Source organism: Mustela nigripes, chromosome 1, assembly GCF_022355385.1.
Source record: "Mustela nigripes isolate SB6536 chromosome 1, MUSNIG.SB6536, whole genome shotgun sequence".
NCBI classification, from domain to species: Eukaryota; Metazoa; Chordata; class Mammalia; order Carnivora; family Mustelidae; genus Mustela; species Mustela nigripes.
In genome coordinates this window covers 150,450,012-150,474,590 of record NC_081557.1, presented here as the reverse complement: position 1 = coordinate 150,474,590, position 24,579 = coordinate 150,450,012, and the positions used below count along the sequence as shown (strand labels likewise).

At 35.1% G+C, this 24,579-nt stretch overlaps 1 protein-coding gene across 12 annotated transcripts in view; it reads left to right on the top strand.

The window, feature by feature from the left end:
* Positions 1-24,579, top strand: part of MAPK10 (mitogen-activated protein kinase 10) — a 593,666-nt gene that overhangs the window by 428,812 nt on the left and 140,275 nt on the right. For 10 of the 12 annotated variants that reach the window (XM_059375288.1, XM_059375259.1, XM_059375269.1 and 7 more), the window contains one exon: positions 9,248-9,319. The exons of 1 other annotated variant lie outside the window; for it this stretch is intronic. In XM_059375288.1, coding sequence (XP_059231271.1) covers positions 9,254-9,319 — 66 coding nt within the window. In that variant the 5' untranslated portion in view covers positions 9,248-9,253. Of the gene's footprint in view, positions 1-9,247; positions 9,347-24,579 lie in introns of all 12 variants that reach the window. One more of the 12 variants, XM_059375316.1, reaches the window with a different exon arrangement.

Below are 24,579 nucleotides of genomic sequence, written 5' to 3'. Positions count from 1 at the left end.
TGCTTCTCCATCCCTTTACTTTAAGTCTGGATGTATCTTTAGGTTCCAACTGTTCTCTTGTAGACAGCATATGGATGGGTCCTATTGTTTTATCTAATCTGTGAGCCTGCACCATTTTATGGGAGCATTTAGGCCATTCACATTGAAAGTGATTATTAAAAGATTTGTTTTTATTGACATCATGTTGCCTGTGAAGTCCTTGTTTCTATATATTGTCTCTGTAAATTTCTGTCCTATGTCACTCTTGGGTTCTTTCTTCTTTTATAGAACCCCCTTAAATATTTCTTGCAGTGCTAGCTTGGTGGTAAAATACTCTTTTAAACCTTGCCCATCTTGGAAGCTCTTTATCTCTCCATCCATTTTGAATGTCAACCTTGCTGGATAAAGTATTCTTGGCTGCATATTCTTCTCATTTAGTGGCCTGAATATGTCTTGCCAACCCTTTCTGACTTTCCAGGTTTCTGTAGACAGGTCTGATGTTATTCTGATGGTCCTTCCTCTGTACATAAGGAGTCTGTTCCCCCTTGCTGCCCTCAGAAGCTCTTGTCTAAAATTATGATTTGTCAGTCTCACAATCAAGTGCCTTGAGGTCTTTTGAGATTTGTTGATCTTAGGGGGTTTCTTTCTACCTCTAGGACATAGATGCTGGTTCCAATTCCCAGATTGGGAAAATTTTTATCCAGAATTTGTTCAACTATATCTTCTAGTCTTCTCTCTTTCTCCACCCCTCAGGGATCTGAATAATTCTGATGTTGGAACATTTCATGGCATCATTTATTTCCCTAATTCTATTCTCATGGCTTTTAAGCTATTTCTTCCATGCCTCCTCCTGATCCTTTTTCTTTATCAGTTTGTCCTCTAGATCACTAATTATATCTTCTGCATCAGTTATCCTAGCTGTTAGAGAATTTAGATTAGATTGGATCTTATTGTTAGCATTTTTAACTTCTTTCCGGGTGGCTTTCACTTCTACCCTTAGAGTTTCTAGGTTGTCACTAATGGTTTTCTCCAACCTATCCATTGACTGGATAATTGTTACCCTGAATTCCCTTTCCGACATACTGTTTATGTCCATATCCAATAATTTTGATGGAGAGGGTACAGTCTCTGGATTTTTCCTCTGTGGGTGTTCCCCCTCCTAGTAATTGTGGTAAGAGGTGTTTGAGGGGATGTATAGCTGAATATATCAACCACATTCCAGGCAAGATGCACCCTGGAAGGCTTCAGAGCAATTGGAAGTCAGCACCAAAAAGAAAAATGAAAAAAGAGAAAGAGGAAAAAAAGAAGACCCAACCAGAACGAGCTCCCAAATGTAAGATTTATAAGGTATATGAACAAAAATGGACAAACAAAAAGACGGACAAAAGTAAATGACAAGAAAAAAAAAAACAGCCAAAATGAACCCCAGGGATAAGATAAATATAATACCAGAACAAAAAACCAAATACACAGAAACACTGACAGAGGAAAGATGAGAGGGTGGTTATAAATCCTTGATGTGGGAGAGGAAGTTTATTTTGATTCTTCCTGGGTTATCTTGATATCTTTGTTAAAGGACTCAACTTTCCAGAGATAAAGGGAGATTAAAACTGGTTTTAATCTTAAGGGGTTGTATTGATTAGGGAAAGAGGATTACCTTGAAGCTTATATCTATATGTATATTAAAAAATAGAAAAGAAAAAGGAAAACAGGTATATGTATGAAAAAAGTTCAAGTTAAAAGGTTATTATGGAATATGTTGTATTAAACCTCTAGTTGTAATGGTAAGTAGGTTAAAAAAATTAAAAAGAACAAGAATAGTGAGAACAAATTAAAAATGAAAGTTGTATCTATGAAATATACAGGTTTTAGGGCAATACCAGAGCTTAATATCTTCTTTTCTCCTGATATTGGGGTTTTAGAGTTTTGTGGGGATTCTGTGGTGGTTGTCCTCTTGTTCTTTTGGTTTGCTTTTTGGGGGAGGGGACTACCATGTTGTTTTTCATTCAGTCTTGATTGGGTTGAGTCCTCCTGCCCACCCTATCAAGAGGCTGGGCACTGTGGAAACCAGTTTTTCAGGCTTTTGTTCTCTAGAGGTTTTTGTTCTTTGGCAGCTTTTTGCAGCTTTTCAGAGGTTTAGTGGAAAGCATACCGCACCCAGACCTCCACCTCAGAGAGAAACCTCAGTCGGCTTCCCTCTGTACCATTGCTCAGCAATGAACTCTGTAAATTCTGCTGACTATGCAACCTCCCACAGGCAGTGCATGCCCCCAGACACCATCTCAGGGGTCGTCCAAAGCGCTCACTTGTTTCTGCACCTCCTAGCAATGAAAGCCATGAGTGATATTGGTCCAGTGAGCCCGCTTCCAGTGGCTGCCTTTGCCAGGACTGCTGTCTGGGGTCCAGACCTCACGGTTGTGCAGGTCACCCCTGAGCAATCCCGACCAGAGATTGTGCTGAGTTCCTTCAGGCACAGCCTAGGAGCATCCAGACCCTCCACTGGTCCTAGAGACCGCTAGCTAGCACCCATGCAGAGTTCTTTCAGGTGCAGGCAGGGAGTGTGGTTCAGACCCTATTCGGTACAGTGCTCACACAACACAAAAGGCTGTAGCTCAGCAAGTTCTTTCAAGATATGTCTCCAAAGGCAAAGGAAACAAAAGCGAAAATAAACTTTTGGGACTTCATCAAAATCAAAAGCTTCTGCACAGCAAAGGAAACAGTCAACAAAACAAAGAGGCAACCCATGGAATGGGAGAAGATATTTGAAAATGACAGTACAGACAAAAGGTCCAGGATCTACAAAGAACTCCTCAAACTCAGCACACACAAAACAGACAAGCATATCAAAAAATGGGCAGAAGATATGAACAGACACTTCTCCAATGAAGACATACAAATGGCTATCAGACACATGAAAAAGTGTTCATCATCACTAGCCCTCAGGGAGATTCAAATTAAAACCACATTGAGATATCACCTTACACCAGTTAGAATGGAGTATTCTGGTAGATATTTAGCTCACATTAGGGGACCAACTGAATCAGGGTCTTCTACTTCTCTGCCATCTTGCCTATTACCAATATTTCCTTCAAAAAATGTTTTAATTTTTTAGATAAGCTCTATTCCCAATATGGGGCTTGAACTCACAACCCTGAGACCAAGAGCTACATGCTTTACTGAGAGCCAGCCAGGTGCCCCTGGCAATCTTTCCTAAAAAGGGTTATATGGTAAATATTTTAATCTTTGCAGGCCATACAGTTTCTGTGACTAGGTACAAAAATCTACTATTATAGTGTGAAAGCAGCCTTAGACAATATGTAAACTAATGGGTGGCTATGTTTCAATAAAGCTTTATTTACAAAAATGGGTGGTGAGTTGAATTTGGTCCATCCACCACAGTTTGCTGACTTCTGCTTTAAATGATAGTCCATGGACCAAAAGATTTAATTTATCTTATTATTATTTAATAATATCTTAAAGTAATCAAAATGCACAGTTTTTAAATAAAATTAAATTTAATTCTACTTTCTGTATCAGCACTAAAGAGATAATTACTTATTTCATGGTATATTTACTTTTCATTTTTTAAATATGTACATTTTTAATACATAGCTGGGAGAATTCTTTTGGACATAGAAGGGACAGAGTTTGTGTGGTGTGTGTGTGTGTGTGTGTGTGTGTAACTATGACTTTGTATTCTAATATTGTACAGATGCTTACAGGCTGTTAAGAGAGTCATTTGTTGTGCTTTGGCAGCACATATACTAAAAAAAAAAAAGAGAGAGAGACAGTCATTTGTTAGTAAGTTCGATATGTTATAAATACAAAAACTATTTACAGATGAGTTTAGTTTATATTAATTAAACTTGGAAAGTGCTGGGTCTCAAAACACTTTTGTAATCAGTTGTTCATTTAGTTTTCTCTTGCAAGTATTACATTTTAGTGACAAACCATGGGAGTCTGAACCTGCCCAGAACAATTTGATTTTTTGCATCTATGAAGCTTCTCAAACCTCCTGTGGTTTAGTTGGCACATCTCAAATATAAAAGAATTTAAGTATTGATCTAAGCTATTAAAATACATCATAGTTGCATTCTTTTATAGCAACTACTCTGCACCATTTCAACCTAATAAATTTGTAAGTATATCTCTTTCATACAACTTGGCCTACTGCTTTGCTCAGAGTAACTATTAACTCATATAAGCATGTAATGAAGAGAAACACAGTATAGTACATAGCAAGGAGTGTATGTACGGAGATTTTTCCCAGGAGAACAACCAGTAATTGAAAGTACTAAATTGCCCGAATTATCATCCCCTCCCTTTTCAAGCTACTCATGGGTCCTACCTATATTGCATCAAGATGTTGCCACTAATTCCATTTTAGAATAATATCAAGATAATGTCCTGGCCATTTATGTTGTTTCCATGTAATGGTGCCAAATTCTCTCTGCCATGCTCTCAGGAAATAAAATTATCAAACTAGTTTTCTTTAATTCATTGAGATTATCATACTGAACATTCTTTTACTTTTAATGTCCCTTTGTGGCACAAGAAGTTTCTGCAGTGACTTGGTGCTACATTTGAAATCTTTATAATGCAACCAGGAAAGGTCAGGGTGCTTGCTTTCCACAGTAAGATTATTTACTCATTAAAAATTAAAATACATTTTTAATTTCAGGTGGTGGGCTGGATGTTATTATTACCCATATGTCCAATTCAGCAGTACAGAACTAAAACAGCCTTGCTGGGTAACATTTCTGAGGTCATCTGTGTTGGACTCTTTCATACTTTCACTACTATTAAATCCTAATTTGTTAGCATCAAAAGTATTGAAAACTTACAGATATCAATATGCAAAGATAATGAAAATACTTAGATTTGTGCTAGAGAAGGAAAGACGTTTTTTCATTTGGTTTTCCTTTTATTCAATAAACATTTACTTGGCATTAGCTATATACTAAGAATAGTGTGGGCCCTGGGGTTGTGAACATGAATAAAATATAGTCACTTTCCCTGAGGAGGTCATAATGTAGTATGGAATAGACATATGAACAAACAGTTACAATATTATAAGATACTCATAATAAAAGTACAAAGTGTTGTGAGAAGACTGAAGGAAAAATTGAAGAGTGGCTGAGAGAATATTTCCTCACTTAATGCATGCTGTGTGATAATGAGACAATAATGAATGGAACAATATATTTTAAATGCTGGAAATGAGCATCTAGAAAATGAAAATAAAATAAAAACACCATTTTCAATAACCTTAAAGGTGTGAAAGAATTATACAGAGAAAATATGTAGCAAATGTAAAATACCTTTCTTTGTAATTTATTAATTTCTTTCAAATAGAATTGCTTATTTAAAGCAAAAATAATAGCAATCTGTTATGGGGTTTATGAAATATGTATAAATGAAATATATGACAACAATTATTCAAGGGACCGGAGGAGAAAATTGAAATATACTATTATAAGTTTCTTAAACTGTATGTGAAATAGAATAATATTATTTGAAGCTAGATGACTTAAAAATGCAGGTTATAAACTCTAAACCACCCACTAAAAAAAGTATAACTAGTAAGCTTTTATTTATTTATTTTTAAAGACTTTATTTATATATTTGACAGACATAGGTCTATTTTTAAAGACTTTATTTATATATTTGACAGACATAGATCACAAGTAGGCAGAGAGGCAGGCGAAGAGAGAGGGAGGGGTATAGGGCTCAATCCTGGGCCCTGAGATCATGACCTGAGCCGAAGGCAGAGCTTAACCTACTGAGCCAGCCACATGCCCTACTAGTAAGCTTTTAGACAAAATATAATGGACAAGAAAAAGATAATTCTTCCCAAAAAAGACTGAGAAGGAGGAAAAATAGAATAAAGAATACAGGGGTAAAATACTAAACAAGGAGTAGAGTGGTATGCTTGATCTCAGCAATATCCATATTTACTTTAAATGTGAATGGACTAAATACATCTATTAAACGACAAAGATTATCAGCATCTCTTCACTTCTTTTCAACATTGTACTGGAGTAAGCAATTACTAAGTAATTGGAGTAAGCAAGGGAAAACAGATTAGAGAGGAAAAAGGAAAAACTATCTTCACTTGCAGACTTTTCTGTGTATAAGGAAAATCCTAAACAACCTATAAAATATTTACTGGATTTAATAAATGAATTTAGCAGTATGATAGAATGCAAGGTTACTTACAAAAGTTAACATTATTTTTAAAAATAAGTATTTAGGAAAAGGAAATTAAAAATATACCATTTACATTAGCATAAAACTATAAATGCTAAAGCATAAACAAAGAGGAACATACAAGGTTTATGCACTGCAAATGATAAAACATTTCTGAGATAAATTAGAACTAAAATAAATGGAAAAAATATAATAATTATGGATAAAAACACCGAATATTGTTAAGATATCTTCTCAATCAAATTCCAGAAAGTTAAAAAAAAATTTTGTTTGAAATGTCAGGCTGATTTTAAAGTTCATGTGGAAAGGCAAAGACCTAAAAGGGTCTCCCAAATAAAAAGAAGAAAAAAATTTGGAGGACTTACCTAATTTGAAGAACTTATAAAGCTCAGTTAACGAGATGGAATGATACTGGAGTACTACATTACAGAAAGTCTAGAAGACCAAAAGTTCCAGAATTTCTCAATTTGGTAGTTTAATGTTATCATCAAACACAGTTTCTTCTATCTTCCTGCTTTATCCCTTGGCATTTCTCTTCAAGATCATTTCCCATTAATGGTTATTATGAATGTTTTGGTTCCAGGCATTCGTGCCTACAAAGCAATGCTCAGCAAAAGAATAAACAACCACTAGTTCTTTGTGTCACTTGAATTTTTTTCTATTATAAAATATTTGACATATCAAATAGTATTTCATATATGTAGGCTTTAAAAAGTAATAATGAAACAAACATGCAAATTGAAGAAGTAGACATGAATCCTTGAACTTTATTACTCACATTAATAGCAGTAGATACAATATCAACATTCATTTCAATTTCTTAGGTCCCAACCCCACAGGATGATTCAAACAAAGTCAGGTGACTACTGCATATACAGTGGGTTACATTATAGAAGAGGAACTGGAAGCGTAAGGACCCCAAATCCTTATAATTGGCAGTTAGCGTAGCTTGCCCCAGAGGGACAAGGTTTGATTACTCAAACCTTCCCTTTTCTCCACAGGGAGATACTATCTCTCTCTTCCAAGACTGCTGTATAATTATCCTTGAGAAGATAGTCTGGAATAAAAACAGTCAATGCTTCTGTTTTCAAGACATGCAGAAATGTGAAAGACCTGATTAAAGAATTGTCTTTCAACAGAGGTGTGTTTCCTCCCCACTCTCTGTCCTGCATATTTATGATGCATGCTTCAGCATAATTTAATGCATAGTTTCTTCTTTCCCCAAACATCTGAAATGTAGACTTAAACATAATTAGGCTTCCATGTATATATGTGTTTATTTTGGGTTCTTTATTAATTTATAAGCCTATCTTTGCATCAGTCCCACATACATTTACTTTAGCTTTCTACCTTTTTAACCTCCACAAACATCTACTTTGTTCTTCTTCGGGAATGTCTTATATGTTCTTGCCCTTTCATTCTTTCTTAAATTTAAAAAATCTGCCATATTCCTATATATTTTTTCTTGCAGTGCAGACCTTCCTTCTGAAATTGTATTGCTAGCTCTGCTATAGTTTGTTTAAAACTTCTTCTGTTGAACAAACTGAGAGTTGCTGGAGGGAGGTGGATGGGGGGGGGATGGGCTAGCTGGGTGTTGGGCATTAAGGCGGGCACTTGTTGGGATGAGCACTGGGTGTTATATGTAAGTGACAAATCACTAAATTCTACTCCTGAAACCAATACTACACTAGATGTTAACTAACTTGATTTTAAATAATAATAACAAAAAAAAAGCTGCAACCGCTGTGACTATACCTCATCAAATAAAACAAATAAACTTCCTCTACTAAGCTCAGTGTGGGTGTCTTCAATGTGACTTCCCAGCATAGATAGGTTCTAAGCTTTCTTTCCTGAACTCTACACTCTACTCTTTATAAAGTTCTCATCTTCAGATACCAGTAGATTGCTGGGGGCCAAGTGGCAGCTTTAGCTCATTTACTTCTCTGCACGAAATCTTTCACATTGTTTTCAACCTCTTAGAATTTCTTTCTTTCTTTCTTTCTTTCTTTCTTTCTTTCTTTCTTTTGGCAGTTTAGTTATGCATTAAAAATATATTTTGTATATTTCATCTAACTTTTTTAGGAGCTTACACTGAAAGTGGTTTTAAGGATACCTAACAATTCCTCTTGTCAGACACAGAAGTCTTGTGTCAGTGTGGTTTTAAAATTGTTTAACTCACAGAATTGTGTCTTGCACACAATAAACATTCAGTAAAGTGTGCCTAATTGAACTGAAAAAGGTTTCAGTTGGTTTTCTCTGATGCTGCTTCATCATACTCAGATGACTTAATACCTAATTTGGTATTACCATCATTACATGATTTTATTCTCTCCTTAAAAAATATTGGTTTTATCCTCTCCTTTGCAAAATTAAAAAATATTTCAAAAATAATATAATGGAAGTCTTTGTTCTTAACTACCAAGACTAAATTGATGTTTACATAGTGCCCATCCTTTTCAGTCCTGGTTTTATGATTGTATAACAAAACAATGTACATAATTTTGTATATTTAAAAATTTTTATAATAATAATACAGTGATCTTCATACCCCTTTGGAACTTGCTTTTTCTGCAGTAAACATCATGTTTGAAAAATTTATCTATGCTGATACATTAAGCTCAAATTTAATTATTCCACATCCTGTATATAATTCTATTATCCATTATAGTTTATTTAAAAGTCCCTTTATTCTATGATAAAATTCTTACATATATGCTCTTGAGCATGTGTTTGGGATTTTTAAAGTTAGATGCCTAAAACAGAAAGTGCTATATAATAGGATGTTCTAAATTTTAACTTATTAAGTATATATCCAGTTCCTTATATCTAATCTTTATGATTGTGGTGGTATTAATCATTATAAAAATAAGATATTCTACCTTATTTTATCATTTAGTGTTTATGATTTATGAAAGGTACCTAGCACTAGTCAGGATACAGATTATGCTAAATATATGTAATGCATGACACCTTGTGTTTAATTCAAATTACATTAAAGTTTATACTATTAATGAACAATTAGGTGATTTGGAAATTCATGCCCCCCCTTTTTCTATAGGTATTTATGAGCCTCCATTTATTGTACTACTGCAGTGAACCAACCTTGGATGTGAAAATTGCCTTTTGTCAGGTGTGTGTTCCTTACAGGTAAAACAAGGTACAGTATATTCCCTTGTATTTCCATTTGCCATTTTAGCTTGCATATGTGCCACATCAAATTAGTGCTTATGCAGCATTAAAAATAACTTGGGAATTAGAAGTGGATAGTTACATGTTTTTTTCTTTCTCAGTTCACTTAAGAGAGAATGAGAATGAAAATAATTCTTTTTAACGGTTATAAATTAATCACTGGCTAAAGTGATTTCTTACTAGATTTTATTTATAATTAATGACAGTAATGTCTTTTCTAATACTTGAAATATGGCTTGAATCATCAAAATAGTGAAAGTCTGTATTATATTATTTTTCATTGTAAGGACTGATGAGCCCTCTGTAGCAGATTTCCAATGCCCACAGATAATAACATCCCAGGTGTTATCAGTTGGTTTTTGATGCCCGGTGCTAACCGATAGTTAGTAAAAGGGTAAACAGGAAGAACAGCGAATAAATGTATAGAAGGTAGTATGCATGGAGCAGAAAAGAGTCTGCTCTCCTATATTCATACATATTCCATTCTTAAGAAAGAGGCTACTTGGGGTATTTATTCCTACTACAGGTGTTTTTAGGGTAATCTTAACTTTAATCTGTTGTTATGGTATTAATTAGTAGTGTTTCCTTTTACTCTCAGGATTATTCTTTGGATAATAAATTATAGTAACTTTATTCATGATCCAAGCAAAAAGCAATTCAGTTTTTCTGTACTGATTTTCATTGTTATCCTCTCATTGAGCGGTGCTGTAAACAGGGAGTGACATGCATCCTTTGAAACAAGGTCTAAAAAATAACTCTGCACCTTCTATTACTTTAACACAATCTTTTCTCTTTCTGAAAGTAATATGTGCTTGTTACAGAAAGTGTGAAAAAATATAAAGGGAAACAAACATTGGCAAATCTATCCCTCTTAGCCTAAGTAGAATCTCTATAGGCAAGTAAAATGTGTTACAGGCTATGAATAGGATTTACTGATCTGATCTGCCTCAACTCCTTGACCTCTAAATGTCATAGTGCTAGAAGCCTCAGGCATTTAGATAATTTCTCTTCTGTAATAAGAATTCTGGAACCGGACAGCCTTGGTTAGAAACTCTATCATTTATAGCCATTTACTTATGACCTTGGGCAAGTTATTTAACCACTCTGTGTTTTAGTTTCTAAATTTGTAAAAAGAGGGAAAGAAAAGTATTACCTTCTAGGTTATGAGAATTAAATGAGTTAATACTTGCAGACCAATGAGAACAGTGCTGGAATATGTTTATTAAATAGCTGAATAGATTTTAAATAAATTTACCTTCATTCTTCTGGTGCCCCAATAGAGTCCCTGTTTTAAGTATTATCAGTATCTTGACTACTTCCATAGTTTTCTCTCCAACCCAAATCTCTCCCAGAACTTGACCATGCCCAACTATTTGTTCTGTGTCTTTGCTTAGATGTTAATAGGCAAATCAAATTCTGCATACACCAAACCAAATTCCTGATCTTTCCTCCATAATTACTCTGTTCTAATTCAGTAAATGCTAAATTCACCTTTCCCAGTTGCTTAGAACAAAATCTTTGGAATCATCTTTGGGGCAGCACTTCACATTCAATTTGTCAGGAAATACTATTGTTTATACATTCAAAACATATCTGAAATCTCACCATTTCCCAACATTCTCTCCACTACCACTTTGATCCAACTTACTTAACCTCTTGCCTGGATTATCACCAGAGTTTCCACATTTGCTCATTCCCAAATGCTTTACTCTCAAACATCAAGAAGAATAATATTTTGAAAAGTATAAGTGAGATCATGTCACTCCTTGGCTATAACCGAAGCAAAACAGAAAAACCTTTCGATGTCTTCCATTTCACTTACAGTAAAAATCAAAATTCCTGAAATAAATACGCTAGCTTTTACCGCTTAACCACCTAGAGGCCCCCTACCTGAAATGCTCTTCCTTTGTTGTCCTCTTTGCCTACTCCACCACTGTCAGGGCTTTCTTCAAATGTAATTTTTTAAGGGAATCTTTCTTGACTAGCCTATTTAAAATTGCCCCTTCCAGCCTACACTGCCTGCCCAACTTCCCAACCTTTCTTTTTTTCCCCCTCCATAACACTTTTTGGTAGCTGATATACCATATATGTGACTGGTATGTTGCTTCTCTCTCTCTACTCCAATGCATTTTTCACATGCGCAGGCACCAGCTCACACAGGCTCACAAGAGTTGATTGTGCACCTCTCTCCCCAACTGAAAAGTTCAGTGATGTGAGGTTGGTAGATGGAAATCTGTTATTATAAGAGCGTGTATATTATGTAAATAAACAATTACTGTGGTAAGTCTCCTCCCTCCAAATGTTGAACATTTGCCCAGCACATTGTTGGAATTTTGCACGTGGCATGGTGTAGACTATCACTGGATGTTTACCTAATGAATCAATGAAGGTATATGTGTGATTTAGGTAATCAGTTACACCTGTGACTGTGGTTTGGTTGAAAGGAGCAGGACTGAATTTCTGGGTAAACTCTCTGGGCCCTACCACTTGCAAGCAATGTGACTGTGTGCTATTTCATTAGCTGCCACAAGCCTATCCATTTACTGAGGGCATTAATACTTAAAAACAAAACACAACGAAACAAAAAACTAATTCATGTTTTATATACCTCAAGTTTAAATCTGAACTTCAAAAATTATCAACAAAAAGTTCTTAAAACTTATGCTATATTTTTAATCCAGAGTCTTTTTGTAGGTTGGTTATTTTTTAAAATCAGCTCCCAACATTTGGGTACAGATGCCGAACGTCTATTTCTAGAAAGGCTTCTTTGAAAGCAAGGAAAGAAAGAGAAGTGAAGCATGAACTTTATTAGTAACTGATTTTTTTTTTTTTTTTTGCTTACTATGAGCTTTGGTATCTAGATACATGCAAATTCAATAACTTAAAAAAATCTAAAAATATTACAGTAAGCAGAGTGTTGTTGGTCATGACTAAGAGCATTTTATATACTTTCTATGTAAAATTTTTATTTGATAATGTTTATTTATTTATTTTCTCTTCTGTAGCTCTGTGCCTGATTTACTGTTCTAGCAATTTAGAGAAAAGAATGTATTCATTTTTAGAGGCAGAAATTTCTACTGGGTTTCACTTTCAAGCTATGTTTTTCAGAAACTTATTTCATGAGACATCTCGCATGTTCTTGGTATGCTATAGTGTTTACCCTGATGACCAGCAGAGTTAGGTTGCTCCCAGCTTCTTGCCAGACAGACAATGCACAAAGATATATGATCAAGTATACTCAGATTCCAACTCTCTTGAGTCTTAATCTATGGCTTTTTATATTATGTCATATTTCTAATTTTTTCAGTTCTTATCAATAAAAAGTTATAGAAAATATAGAGAACAAACTTTCACAGGTAGTTTTTTATCAAAAGGAAATATGTGTATTATTTGTAATGGTGTTGACCTTATTTTTTAGTTGAATTACTTGAAGAACACAGGAGTCATTGAATTTTTTTGCTACTCCTATTAAATTTTTAAAAAATATTCCAGTAGGCAGATTGACAAGGAAGAGGTCTCTCATTATATTCTGGGGAGAAATTTGTCTTTGTAATATTAGACAGTAAAGGAATAATCTTTAGTTTGGACTCATATGAATCTTTTACAAAAATATAAACTGACAGGGAATTGAAAAGTGCACACACTCTCTCAGTCCCCCTGAGAAACAGGTGAGCCTTCTTAGCTTTCTTTTCTCAGTTGAACAGATAATTGCAGAGCTGTTTAGTTTCACTTTCCCACATTGAAAAAAAAATCTCTTTAAAAGGCTACTTTTGGAACTCTGTGGTACTGAACAGATGAGTCAAGATTTTAGCCAAGGAATACATACACACAGAAATGCTTGTTAGAAACCCCATGCATGTCCATGGGTACACATACAGCATTTATCGCATCCTGACATGCATTACCATTAGGTGTGCAGGTTGTGTTTTTCCCTCTCCATGGGGACTGACTACCTCAGGGGCAGGGCCAGGGCATCCTCATCTTTGATTTCCAAGTCCAGAAATCTACCTTAATTCCATTAATGTGCAATGAATACCTTTTGAATAAAAGAGGGTAAATAAAAATTTAATAGAGAAACACCACTTCCCTAGTAGACATTTGTTTCTTTGCTTTTCAAAATCAAGTCAATTTCTCAACATCTTAACATTTTATAAGTGTACATTAATGGACTTAATTGTATTTTGGTTATTTTGCTATTACAAATCAGTGTTAGCCTAACAATTATCTAAACATTATTAACTTGTTGTCCTTTCTAAATGTTTATTGATGTTTGAGTTGGTTATGAATAATTTAAAATGATTTCTTAATTTCTGATTTTCACAGAGGGCCCAAATCAATGAATCAAGAATTATAAATATAAGTAGAACTAAAAATAAAGAGATTGAGCCCATTGAGGTTCTTTTTGGCTATGAAACAGAAACTCTTTCTGCCTCCATACATTTTCTATAAAAGGAGATAGCTATGTGTTGACAGATTGATTCCACCACTTATGTATTCAATACATATTTACTAAGTACCTATAATATAAAGCTGCATCTTGTAAAAACTAGGGATACAAAGAACACAGTGTCTAAAGCATGACAGAGAGTGGCTGAGCTTCTAATCTTGAGAACCTATTCCTCTTTGAGTTAAAGAACGCAGCAACAGCTATGTGTTAAACAATGAGTTGGAATAGTTACCAAAGAAGAGTTTATTTTACCTCATTTAATCTTCACATCACTATTATCAAAGGCATAATCCAATTATGTTTTATTCTGGAGTGGAAATCTCAACTATTTTACTAGAAGGTCTTATCCTGGTCTCGTTATGAACTTTTTGAAATTTACTGGTGTACAGTGTTTTAACAGAAGCAAGTAGCAGTAAAATATAATGAGAACTTACACACTATGATTAAATGCAGAAAAGCCCAAGATCTATTGGAACCCAGTAGGAAAAAAAAAACAAAACACTCTTATATGAATTCCAAAGCATGTTTGTGATATATAAAGTCTAAAATATTACTGAGATATGACAAAAATAGTCTTATTTTGAAGTTATTGTCAAATCATTCTTCAGTGTCTTTAGAGTTCTTACTATTTTTTAGTTTAACCGTTATGTGGTAAGATAGCTAAGACTGACCATGTTGAATTTTTTCCTAGTCAAGATAGTGTTCTTTTTAAAATAGACATAAAACATTACAGATGACTTGCTTAGTTGATTGAATTTGATTTTATTACTCAAATGTTTGGACAACAAAGCGCTATGTGTATACATGGAATAATTTCCTTAGCCACTGATGATGGCTGTTCTAAATAGATGAAAACTTACTCTTAGAACAAATTTGCCGATCACTTCTGATTTATTATTTTTTAGTGTTCTGATGTTTTCCTCTTTTGATCTTTAGAAATTTCAGGATTTTAGCAAATATTTTATGGGCTGTATTCACTTTTTAGAGGTTTTTATAGACTTGGAAATAAATAAACCAGGGAACTCCTAAAGATAGGTATTCTAGAATGCCCATAGAATGGTTTAGTTTTAAGTGATACGTTCAGATCACAGTACCTAGGACCTTTAAAATACATGATGCCAGGGTTAGATGGTTTAAAAAATATTTTCTTTGCTTTTAAAACATACTGAATTTAACGTAACTTGATTTGCTCAACTTTATCTCATTTGATGGGTCTATGGGTTTCTGCTTCAAAGACAATGAAACGATCTGGTCAAAATTTTTAAACTAAAAATTGGATGGCTATCTTAGATGGGAAGACGTTTATACCAACATTAGAGGAAAAGAGCAACAAAGGAAAATATATTCTGACGAGGCAAGGCAAAGGAAAACCTGTGTAATGTAACAGGGAAACTGAAGACCACTTTTGCTGGTCTGTGAAAAGCATTGTTTGTATATTTTAGATTTGGGGGGGATTGTCTGCCGCCTCAAAACACCAACTTAGACACCGACTTCCTATAAATATGGCTTAAGGGAATCAGTAGATTGAACCTGGATATATTTGACGTTCTGGGCATTTCGTAAATGAATAGCTATGATTTTGAGGTATAAACTGATAAACCTTCCCTTTATTATATTAGTTTTTCATGTAATAGGGAAAAAATATTTACCTTAGTTTTTCCTTTTTAAAAAGATTTTTTATTTATTTACTAGAGAGAGTGAGCAAGAGTACAAGCAGTTGGAATGGCAGGCTGAGGGAGAGGGAGAATCTGGTTCCCAATGTGGGACTTGATCTCAAGACCTTGGGATCATGACCTGAGGTGAAGGCAGCTGTTTAACTGACTGAGCCACCCAGGCATCCCTTAGTTTCTTCTTTTAAGGGGTTTCTTCTCCTGAGTGTTATTCAAGGAAGCTCAACTCTGACTTTCTTCTGTATCTGCTTTTATACATTGCATTTAATTTTGCATACCTTAAAAAAAAACCCAATACATATGCTTTAGTGCATGGACTGTCCGGGTAAATTATTAAAGACATAGCAAACATTATTGTAAAAATATGGTACATCTTGAATCACAAAATAAATCACTAAGATATCTACACTATCAGGATAACTAACCATTCTATTTTTATGAATGAATGTTTCATGATGTTCGAAAATAGTTTTTTTCATATGCCCACACATGACAGTGGCTGCAGCGAATTTCAAAAGAGTAAATTCAATGTTGTATTTGTATCTTATACCTTGGGCAGGTTTTTCCCCCTAATGATTTATTAAATAACTATTTGAGTTAATGAGTAGATTCAGTTATGCTACAAAGATTAACAACAAATGTAAAGGTCTTCAGATTTGGTTCTGTAATGATGAACTTTTCTGTATTGTTTGATTGTGGGTATGTCTTTGGTTTTCTTGAGGCACAAAGGAGGTTGAGCGGACTTCTTTTTGAACGATCTTAGTACAAATAAAAATGTAGCTTAGTACTACAAGTTCAGTTATGGTTGAGGTATTAATCAAATTTAAATGAAGTTATTGCCTACATCTTTAAAAATATTTATGCTGTAAAATATCACAGAATTATCTGTGGTTTTCAGTGAATGGTAAATCATGCTTAATATGTGGTTTCTATTTTGATCTATATAGTATTCTTAAGTAATCACTAATTCCATAAATGCACTATTTTAATTATATGTGAGACTTTGGAAAATGCTTTAAGTGGTAATTTTGCTTTTTGGTACAGGTATTATCTGAGATTGGGGTACATGATAAACAAAGGCTGAATTTTTCAGTAGGTTAAGAAGAATAATGTTAACTTAGATAATGAGTTCTAAAACCAGTTCCAAATTTGGAATGTGTTATTCAGCTCTTCTGTTCATCTTTTCTAAAGGTGAATATTTATTTGGTTATATATTCTATACATCTCTAAATTATTCTTAAAAATATTAAGGTAATTATAAAAGTGCATATCCAAAGAGATGAAAACCCAGACTTTGGAGAACACAGAACTGCTAAACTTAGGTACTGATTAGATCTTTTTTATGTTTGTGCAATGACAGAATCAATATCATTTGGATTTAAGAATACTGCTCTTTACACTGGGTATTATATAAGACTAATGAATCACAGACTTGTACCCCTGAAACAAATAATACATTATATGTTAATTATTGAATTTAAATTTAAAAAGAAAAGGATAAAAAAAAAAGAACACTGCTCTTTGTTGTACATATGAAAACAAAGTTCTAGTGTCCATTTTAAAATGTAACATTTGATAAGTTCTAATTTCCTCTTCTAAAAAATGAAAAAATTGTTTTATAGATAAATCAGTGAAATTTAGATAACTTGTGAACATTTTGATTCCTAAGTGACCTTTTACTTCCTTATGAGGGGATATAGCCTCTTACTCCTACCCTGAGAAAGAATTTTTTAAAAAATGAACTATTATTTATTAGCCCGGAAAATTTTTCCTGTCTTGATTCTATAATACCACTTATTATTGCCTATTTTAGAATTTTTTTTTTTGTAGACAAACCGGAAATATGTAAATAAGAAAGGTAGAATTCAGTGTGATTTGTTCTGTAGGTTAGATCATTGTGATAATGAAGTCAGCATTCTAGGTTTGATCCTATAAGGAAGAATTTAATATTAAGGTCTTTGAAGGCAGGAACTTTCTATACTTGGTGCCTGGAGCATTGCCTGGCACAATTGTAAGACCAAAATAAATATTTGCTGAATGAAAAACATACCCCAGTAATAGGTAGACCTCAAGTCTCAGTGACTTATCAGAGCAAAGATTATTTCTTCTAATACAAACTATAGTACAGGTTAGTGAGGGTGACTTAGGAATTTTGGTTTCTGACACCTTGTGACTCAGGAATTTAGGTTCTTGCCATCTCATGCTGGGCCAACTAAGACACCAGAGTGTGGAAAGAGATGGATTGTGGTGGCACATGCCCTAAATGCCCCTGCATTGGCTAACACCTGCCATTTCTACTGTGGTTCATGGGGCAGAACTCATCACATGGCCCTAATAGATCTGCAGGGCAAGGCTGGGAAATGTGGTGTAGCCCATGAATATTCATGGAATATGATTTTTTCCCACAAACAAAAATACAGAAAACATTTTATTACCTGACCATTCTGAACCCTGTTGGTTAAACATTAATTATATAGTAATATCATAGTGTCTTTGGATGGCCCTGCAGTTCAAGCCAACTTTTGTTAATAACATTCTTAAATTGCTAATTAGCTACATGTTTTTAAACGTTATATAACTTCTCAATAATTATAGTAATAGTAATAATGATATTAATAATCAACTTTGTTGAGGGTTGTTTTTTATAAGTTTATACCACACTGAGAACTTTACATACACTATCTCATTTAACCTTCTCACTAATGAAAAGTAGATTATTGCTGTCATTCCATAAAAAAGTACACTGACCGTAAGATTTTAAAAAGTTTAACCAACACCTGATAGTCAGGATTTTAAGATAAAGGCTAGATTTTTATCCTTCCTGAAGTTCTTAGTCTAGGATTTCTCGATTGCAAAATGAGAATATTAAGTCTTATGTGAAGTGTTTTATTATAACCCAGCACAGTGTCTGGTCCTGACACCAGTTTGGTGCCTAGCAGGCATTGAAGCAGTATTAGTTTTCTTCATTCACATACAGATAACAGGAGGCAGAAGCCATGCCTGCTCTATTATTGATTACTGTTCTGTGCTTTTTCACGTCATTGAAAATAATGGTTAAACATAATTTAAGTCTTAAAGTTTTACTTTATTATTGATTTGTTATACACCATTGATTCCACAGAGTATCCATCTCTGGGCAACGAATATAAAAGTCATATACATTTCAGGCTTTGGTCATCCTCAGAGAGTAACGCTTTAGGAAACAGAGTGGAGAAAATATGCTCTTGACAGAACAAAACTGAGTCCTAAATATCCTTAAGTATTGTGTCTCAAATCTCCTCCTTTAAAACTCAAATGTAAATAATTTGATTCAGATTCAAAAGGGGATTTGAAAGACCCCCCCCCCAGTCTTTAAATAATTAACTGCTCTTTTGTTGTGTAAGAGTACCCCTCCTCCCCTTGCAGTGAAAAGACCCTTCCCCCAGGGTTGAATTCAATGTAACTGCTCTTTTGCCTTTCTGTAACTGCTTGGCTTTTAGGGCATGACACTTGTCTCCTGTTTGAACAAGATACCTTCTCCTAATAGCCAAGGCAAGGTCACGCAGGCAAGGGGGCTGCAGGGTCACGTAGGTCACGTAGACAGGGGGCTGCATAGTCACGTAGGCAGGATGTCTTTCTGCTGAGTAATAAGGTCAAACTTCCCCTCTTTGTTTCCCCTTCCCGCCTTTCTCTTCGCGCGAGGGGGTCTTCCAAAGCCAATCCCCTAACACCAAGTATGCCTTTTTTCAAATGTTCAAATTGTCAGCCAATCGGCCCCGTCCCATCCGGGACTTGTTTGTACCTGTCTATAAAAATCCTGCACCACCCCAGCCAGGTGTGCTCAGCTAGCAGGAGCTGCTGACCACCCGCAGGCGCGCGCTGACCACCCGCAGGCGCCTGCGTAACAATAAAGAACCTCTTGCTGTTTGCATCCTGTGGCAGTGTTGAATTCTTGGGTAAGGGGATCCGCGGGTCTTTCAGATTAAATACATGCTTCTTTGCCATATAAATGAAATAAAAGGCATGGTTTCTGCTGACTTTCTACAACAGTTGGAGTAGCATCATGAAACAAATCAATATGCTGGTCATAACTATGAGAACGAATAGCTCAATATCATTTGTGCCAAAAGCACAATCATCACTTTTTGGCAGATACACTCGGTATCCAAATGACAATACTAAAATAATATCCAACAGACTGACCAGTTAATTTTCTGGAGATGCATTTTGTAGCATCTTGGCTATTCTGTTGAGATAGATTAGTGTTATATCCATAACATCTTTGATAGTGCTTGGCAAACAGTAGGTGATCAATATATACTTAGCAGATGAATGAAATCAGACCTTTTAAATTTCTAGGCAGTTCTGAAAGTCTGGCTTTCCCTCACCAACACTATCTACTTCAATGCTGAATTATGTAATGTTCAGTTAAATTCAGACTCTGGGCTAAATCAACTGATAAATATAAGAGAAGGGGATGCTATTATTTCATTTAGTTGATTTTTCTAAGCTCTTTCCTTTTCCTTTTTCTTTTTTTTTTAGATTTTATTTATTTATTTGACACAGAGAGAGAGAGAGAGATCACAAGTAGGCAGAGCAGCAGGCAGAGAGAGAGGGGGAAGCAGGCTCCCTTCTGGGCAGAGAGCCCGATGCAGGGCTCGATTCCAGGACCCTGAGATCATGACCTGAGCCAAAGTCAGCAGCTTAACCCACTAGCCGCCCTCTAAGCCCTAATGCTATAGCTCACCTTATCGTAAGAAAATCACATCATTGTTCTAAATTATTTTAGGTGACCTAGTGAATGGTTCAGTTAAAAAAAAAAAAAAGAGCCCGTGTTTTGGAGTTGAATGAACTTGACATCACTAATTAATAGTTCCAAGACTGTGAGCCAACTAACAGCTCTGTATGCCACTTTCCTCATATGTCATCAGTGTTAAATATAGTATTTAACAGAATATAAAGTTCTCCTTTAGTAGGTAAGCAATTAAGACTGCTTCACCTTTCTTTCTCCCCTTGAATTGTTGAGAATTGATTTCATATAAATCATATGAAATATATTTTTATGTCTTTGATTAAAAATATATCTACTGCTTGATGTTTGATTCCCAGAGTTATATAAAGAACTATTGAATATATTCTTCCTGAAGTTAAGTGCTAGAGAAATTTTATCTTTCCTGTGAACTGGTATGATATATTCTATGGGATTAATGAATCAAAACTTGCCACTCATTGTGTTTTGTTGTTGTTGTCATTTTTTTTTTTCTTTTGGCTTGGTGGAAGAATGACACTTTTGTGCTCAAGGCAATAGATATTTGCAACTTAAGCCTTCTGGTAAAACTGTCATCTCCTAGTCTGCTTTGTTTGAGATCTGTTCCTAAACCTGGATTTAATGGTTTCATTTTTCCCCTATCTTTGATGATGTTCTGCACAAATCAGAATATAAATAATAAATGAATGAAAGAAAAAATGACTTACTCAAGGTTTCACAGCTGTTAAGTACAGAACTAATCCAGATGTGGTGCTATTTTCAGCTATATCATTCAAGAGGAACTAATGAAGCTTAACCTCTAAAAATTTCTAAACCTTAATGTCTCCTGCTCGGGAACTAACTAACAGTAATATAGAGTAATCATGAACAAATGAAAATGGGGAGGGAGTACTTGTGGCATACAGGTTATTAAGTTTGAGAATAATGCAGTCAAGGTTTTGGACACCTGCAGGATAAGATCAGTAATGTAGGATTTTTTTATTCTCAGAACTTCATAGCTATAGGCTAACATATAACTGGTTATGGGGACTCATTGCACAAAGCACTTTCTTACTGGTCTATAGAACATAGAGTCTTTTCACAGAACAGATTATATTTAGACTTCCTCTCTAATAAACTACCTACCAGCCAGCAGCAATAACAGCTTCCTTTAATTTAGCTTTAAAAATTTTGGCAGCTGGGGGAAATTGATTTGCTTTGAATTTTTGCAAAAACAATTCTCTTATATCCACACAGAAATAATTATTGATTCATTTCAACACAAGATTAATATTCAGTAGAGTAATGAGTTATTTTAAAAAATAATGTGAATCAATAATAGAAGAGACTATTCCAAACCTATAATTATTTTGATATTGATTTTCATAAGTTACCACTGTGGTGATTTATAATTTTTTAATATAATATGTATTATTATAATTAACATAATTAATTATCATAATTAATTTCTTCTCTGGAAAGAGAGTTTCCTTTGGTGAGCATTTATGAATACCTTTGGGTTTTAATATAAATTCAATATAAATTGATGATGGAATGTTTACTTTCATGAATTAATTGAGAGAACATTAGTTGGATACTATATTACACCTGTGAGAGAGGGAAACACTCCCCTGGGAATATGACGTCTGGGCCAGCTAATGGGGTGCTGATAACAAAGAGAGTCACGGTGAAATTTTTGATTCTATATCTTTTGTTTGCTTGGTTTGACCTGCATTTACTTCCAGTTTTTGTCTCTCCAACTAGCTCTCTTTACATGATGATGTCTCATGTCTTTTACATCTACTATTTTCTAAAATAGTAGTTTTCTAAGTGTAGAACTTGTTAGCAATATGAAACTTGGCCTTACCTTAATCCTGCTGAATCAGAAACTTTTCAGTGGAGCTACCAATCTACTTTTTTACAAGCTCCTCAGGTAGTTCTGATCCATTTTAAAACTTCAGAATCTGAGGGCACCTGGGTGGCTCAGTGGGTTAAAGCCTCTGCCTTCGACTCAGGTCATGATCCCAGGGTCCTGGGATCGAGCCCCACATGGGGCTCTCTGCTCAGCAGGGGCCTGCCTCTCCCTCTCTCTCTGCCTGCCTCTCTGCCTACTTGTGATTTCTGTCTGTGAAATAAATAAATAAAATCTTAAACAAACAAACAACAATAAAAAAAACCCTTCAGGATCAGTACCTCACACTATAGGCCAGTCATTCCTTCCCATTGTGAGGGCTTGATTCTTCCCTTTTTGGGTTTAGCTCAACAGTTCTGTGACCTGAACTAAGAATATGCTAAAACACATAACTGGAGAAAAATCTTTCTAGCACTGATAACTTTTTTATAGTGTACTTAATGGCATACTTTCGTAGGAACATATTACAGGGGGAAGTTTATATTGGAACTTTATAGTCATGACAAGGAAGACTACATGGAAATTGAGAATAAAATAGCCTGTAGTAAATATGTTCTGAGCTTTTTGAAATTCAATTTGTATTTGTAAGCTTGGGGCACAGATGAGATCTGAGGGAAGCTTTTCAACACAACATATTTGCCATCAAATTTTTGGTTACAACATTAATCCAAGAAAATTTCCAATGCTGTTTTCTCTGTGTCTTACTGTTTAATAATTAAAATACCTTTTCCTATGGGATGCCTAGGTGGCTCAGTCAGTTAAGCATCTAGCTCTTGATTTTGGCTCAGGTCCTGATCTCAGGGTCATGAGATCAAGTCTGCATCAGGCTTCACCTGGCATGGAGACTGCTTAGGATTCTCTCTCTCCCTTTCCCTCTGCCTCTCCCCACCCCACTCATGCTCTCTGCCCACCCCCCAACAACAATTAAACAATTAAAAAAAAAATAACCTTTCCCAATTATGGGAGGTACTATGAAGGATATTTTCTAACTTTTAGATTTTATGTAAAGTTTAATTCAAAGCTAGGTATGAAAAGGATACTTGAAATTTGTGTGTGTGTGTGTGTATATAAGTGTGAATTCACAAACTTTATAATGATAATTTTCGTTGTTATTATGAGAAATTAAAATGGAGATAAAAGATCACTAAGTAGGATGGAACTAGAGGGTATCATGCTTAGCAAAATAAGTCAATCGGAGAAAGACAACTATCATATGATCTCCCTGATATGAGGAAGTGGAGATGCAACATGGGGGTTAAGGGGGTAGGAGAAGAATAAATGAAACAAGATGGGATTGGGAGGCAGACAAACCATAAGTGACTCTTATTCTCACAAAACAAACTGAGGGTTGCTGGGGGGAGGGGGTCTGGGAGAGGGGGGTGGGGTTATGGACATTGGGGAGGGTATGTGCTATGGTGAGTGCTGTGAAGTGTGTAAACCTGGCGATTCACAGACCTGTACCCCTGGGGATAAAAATTCATTATATGTTTATAAAAAATAAAAAATAAATAAAAGATCACTAAGTAATTTTTATTTTAGAAAATGTGTCAAGTCATTAGATATTTCATTTGAATACATTTGGTCACTTTTTGACTGGGAATTCTCTTACTGAGAGTTTCCTTCTGGTATAAACTCTAGGATTGTTTTAACCAATTCCATCAAACTACTAAGTCCAAATATAGCTTCCCCCATTGTATGAAAAGTTCTGTTATAGGGATGCACTGACAAAAACTACTGGGCACTTCTCAACAGTGTGAACAATTGCTGAGATGCAATGATACACTTACTCCATTAAAGCACCTGGCCAACTGTTAACCTGTCTCAATACTGAGATTTCGTAAGTCCTTGAGTCTGGTGCGGTGGGACTCTTTCAAATACTTGAATATGGTGTGAGAAGTAATCCTTGTGCTAACTAAGACTCTGATTTCCACTTTGGGTGCACTGTGAATGACGGAATTCGGCAATCCAAAAAGACACAAAATGTGTTCCTGGTATAGATGCAGAAATAATCATTTTACTTTTCACATATGTCAGTCAGAGGTATAAGTTCTGTTTCACAGTCTTCCAGTGATCCTTCCCCTATAACGTACCATTCTCAACATTCATCAGCATACTTAGAGGGCTTACTGGAACAGATTATTGGGCCTTACCTACAGAGTTTCTGACTCAATAGGTATAGGATGGGAGTGAGCATAAGCATTTCTAACAGGTTTCCAGGGCATGCTGATGCTGATGCCCCAGAAGGGACACCAGGAGAATGATTGCTTTAATCTGACTTTCTCAGTCAGATTCTCAAATCTTCAGTCAGAACCTCCTGGATTGCCTAGGAATCTTCAGATCATCAGAACCTAAGATGATGACCTAAATCCAAATCTCCAGGGCAGTGTGATAATGACTTGCCTTTTGTCAAGCTCCTTAGGTGTTCCAGGTATACATCTTCATTTGA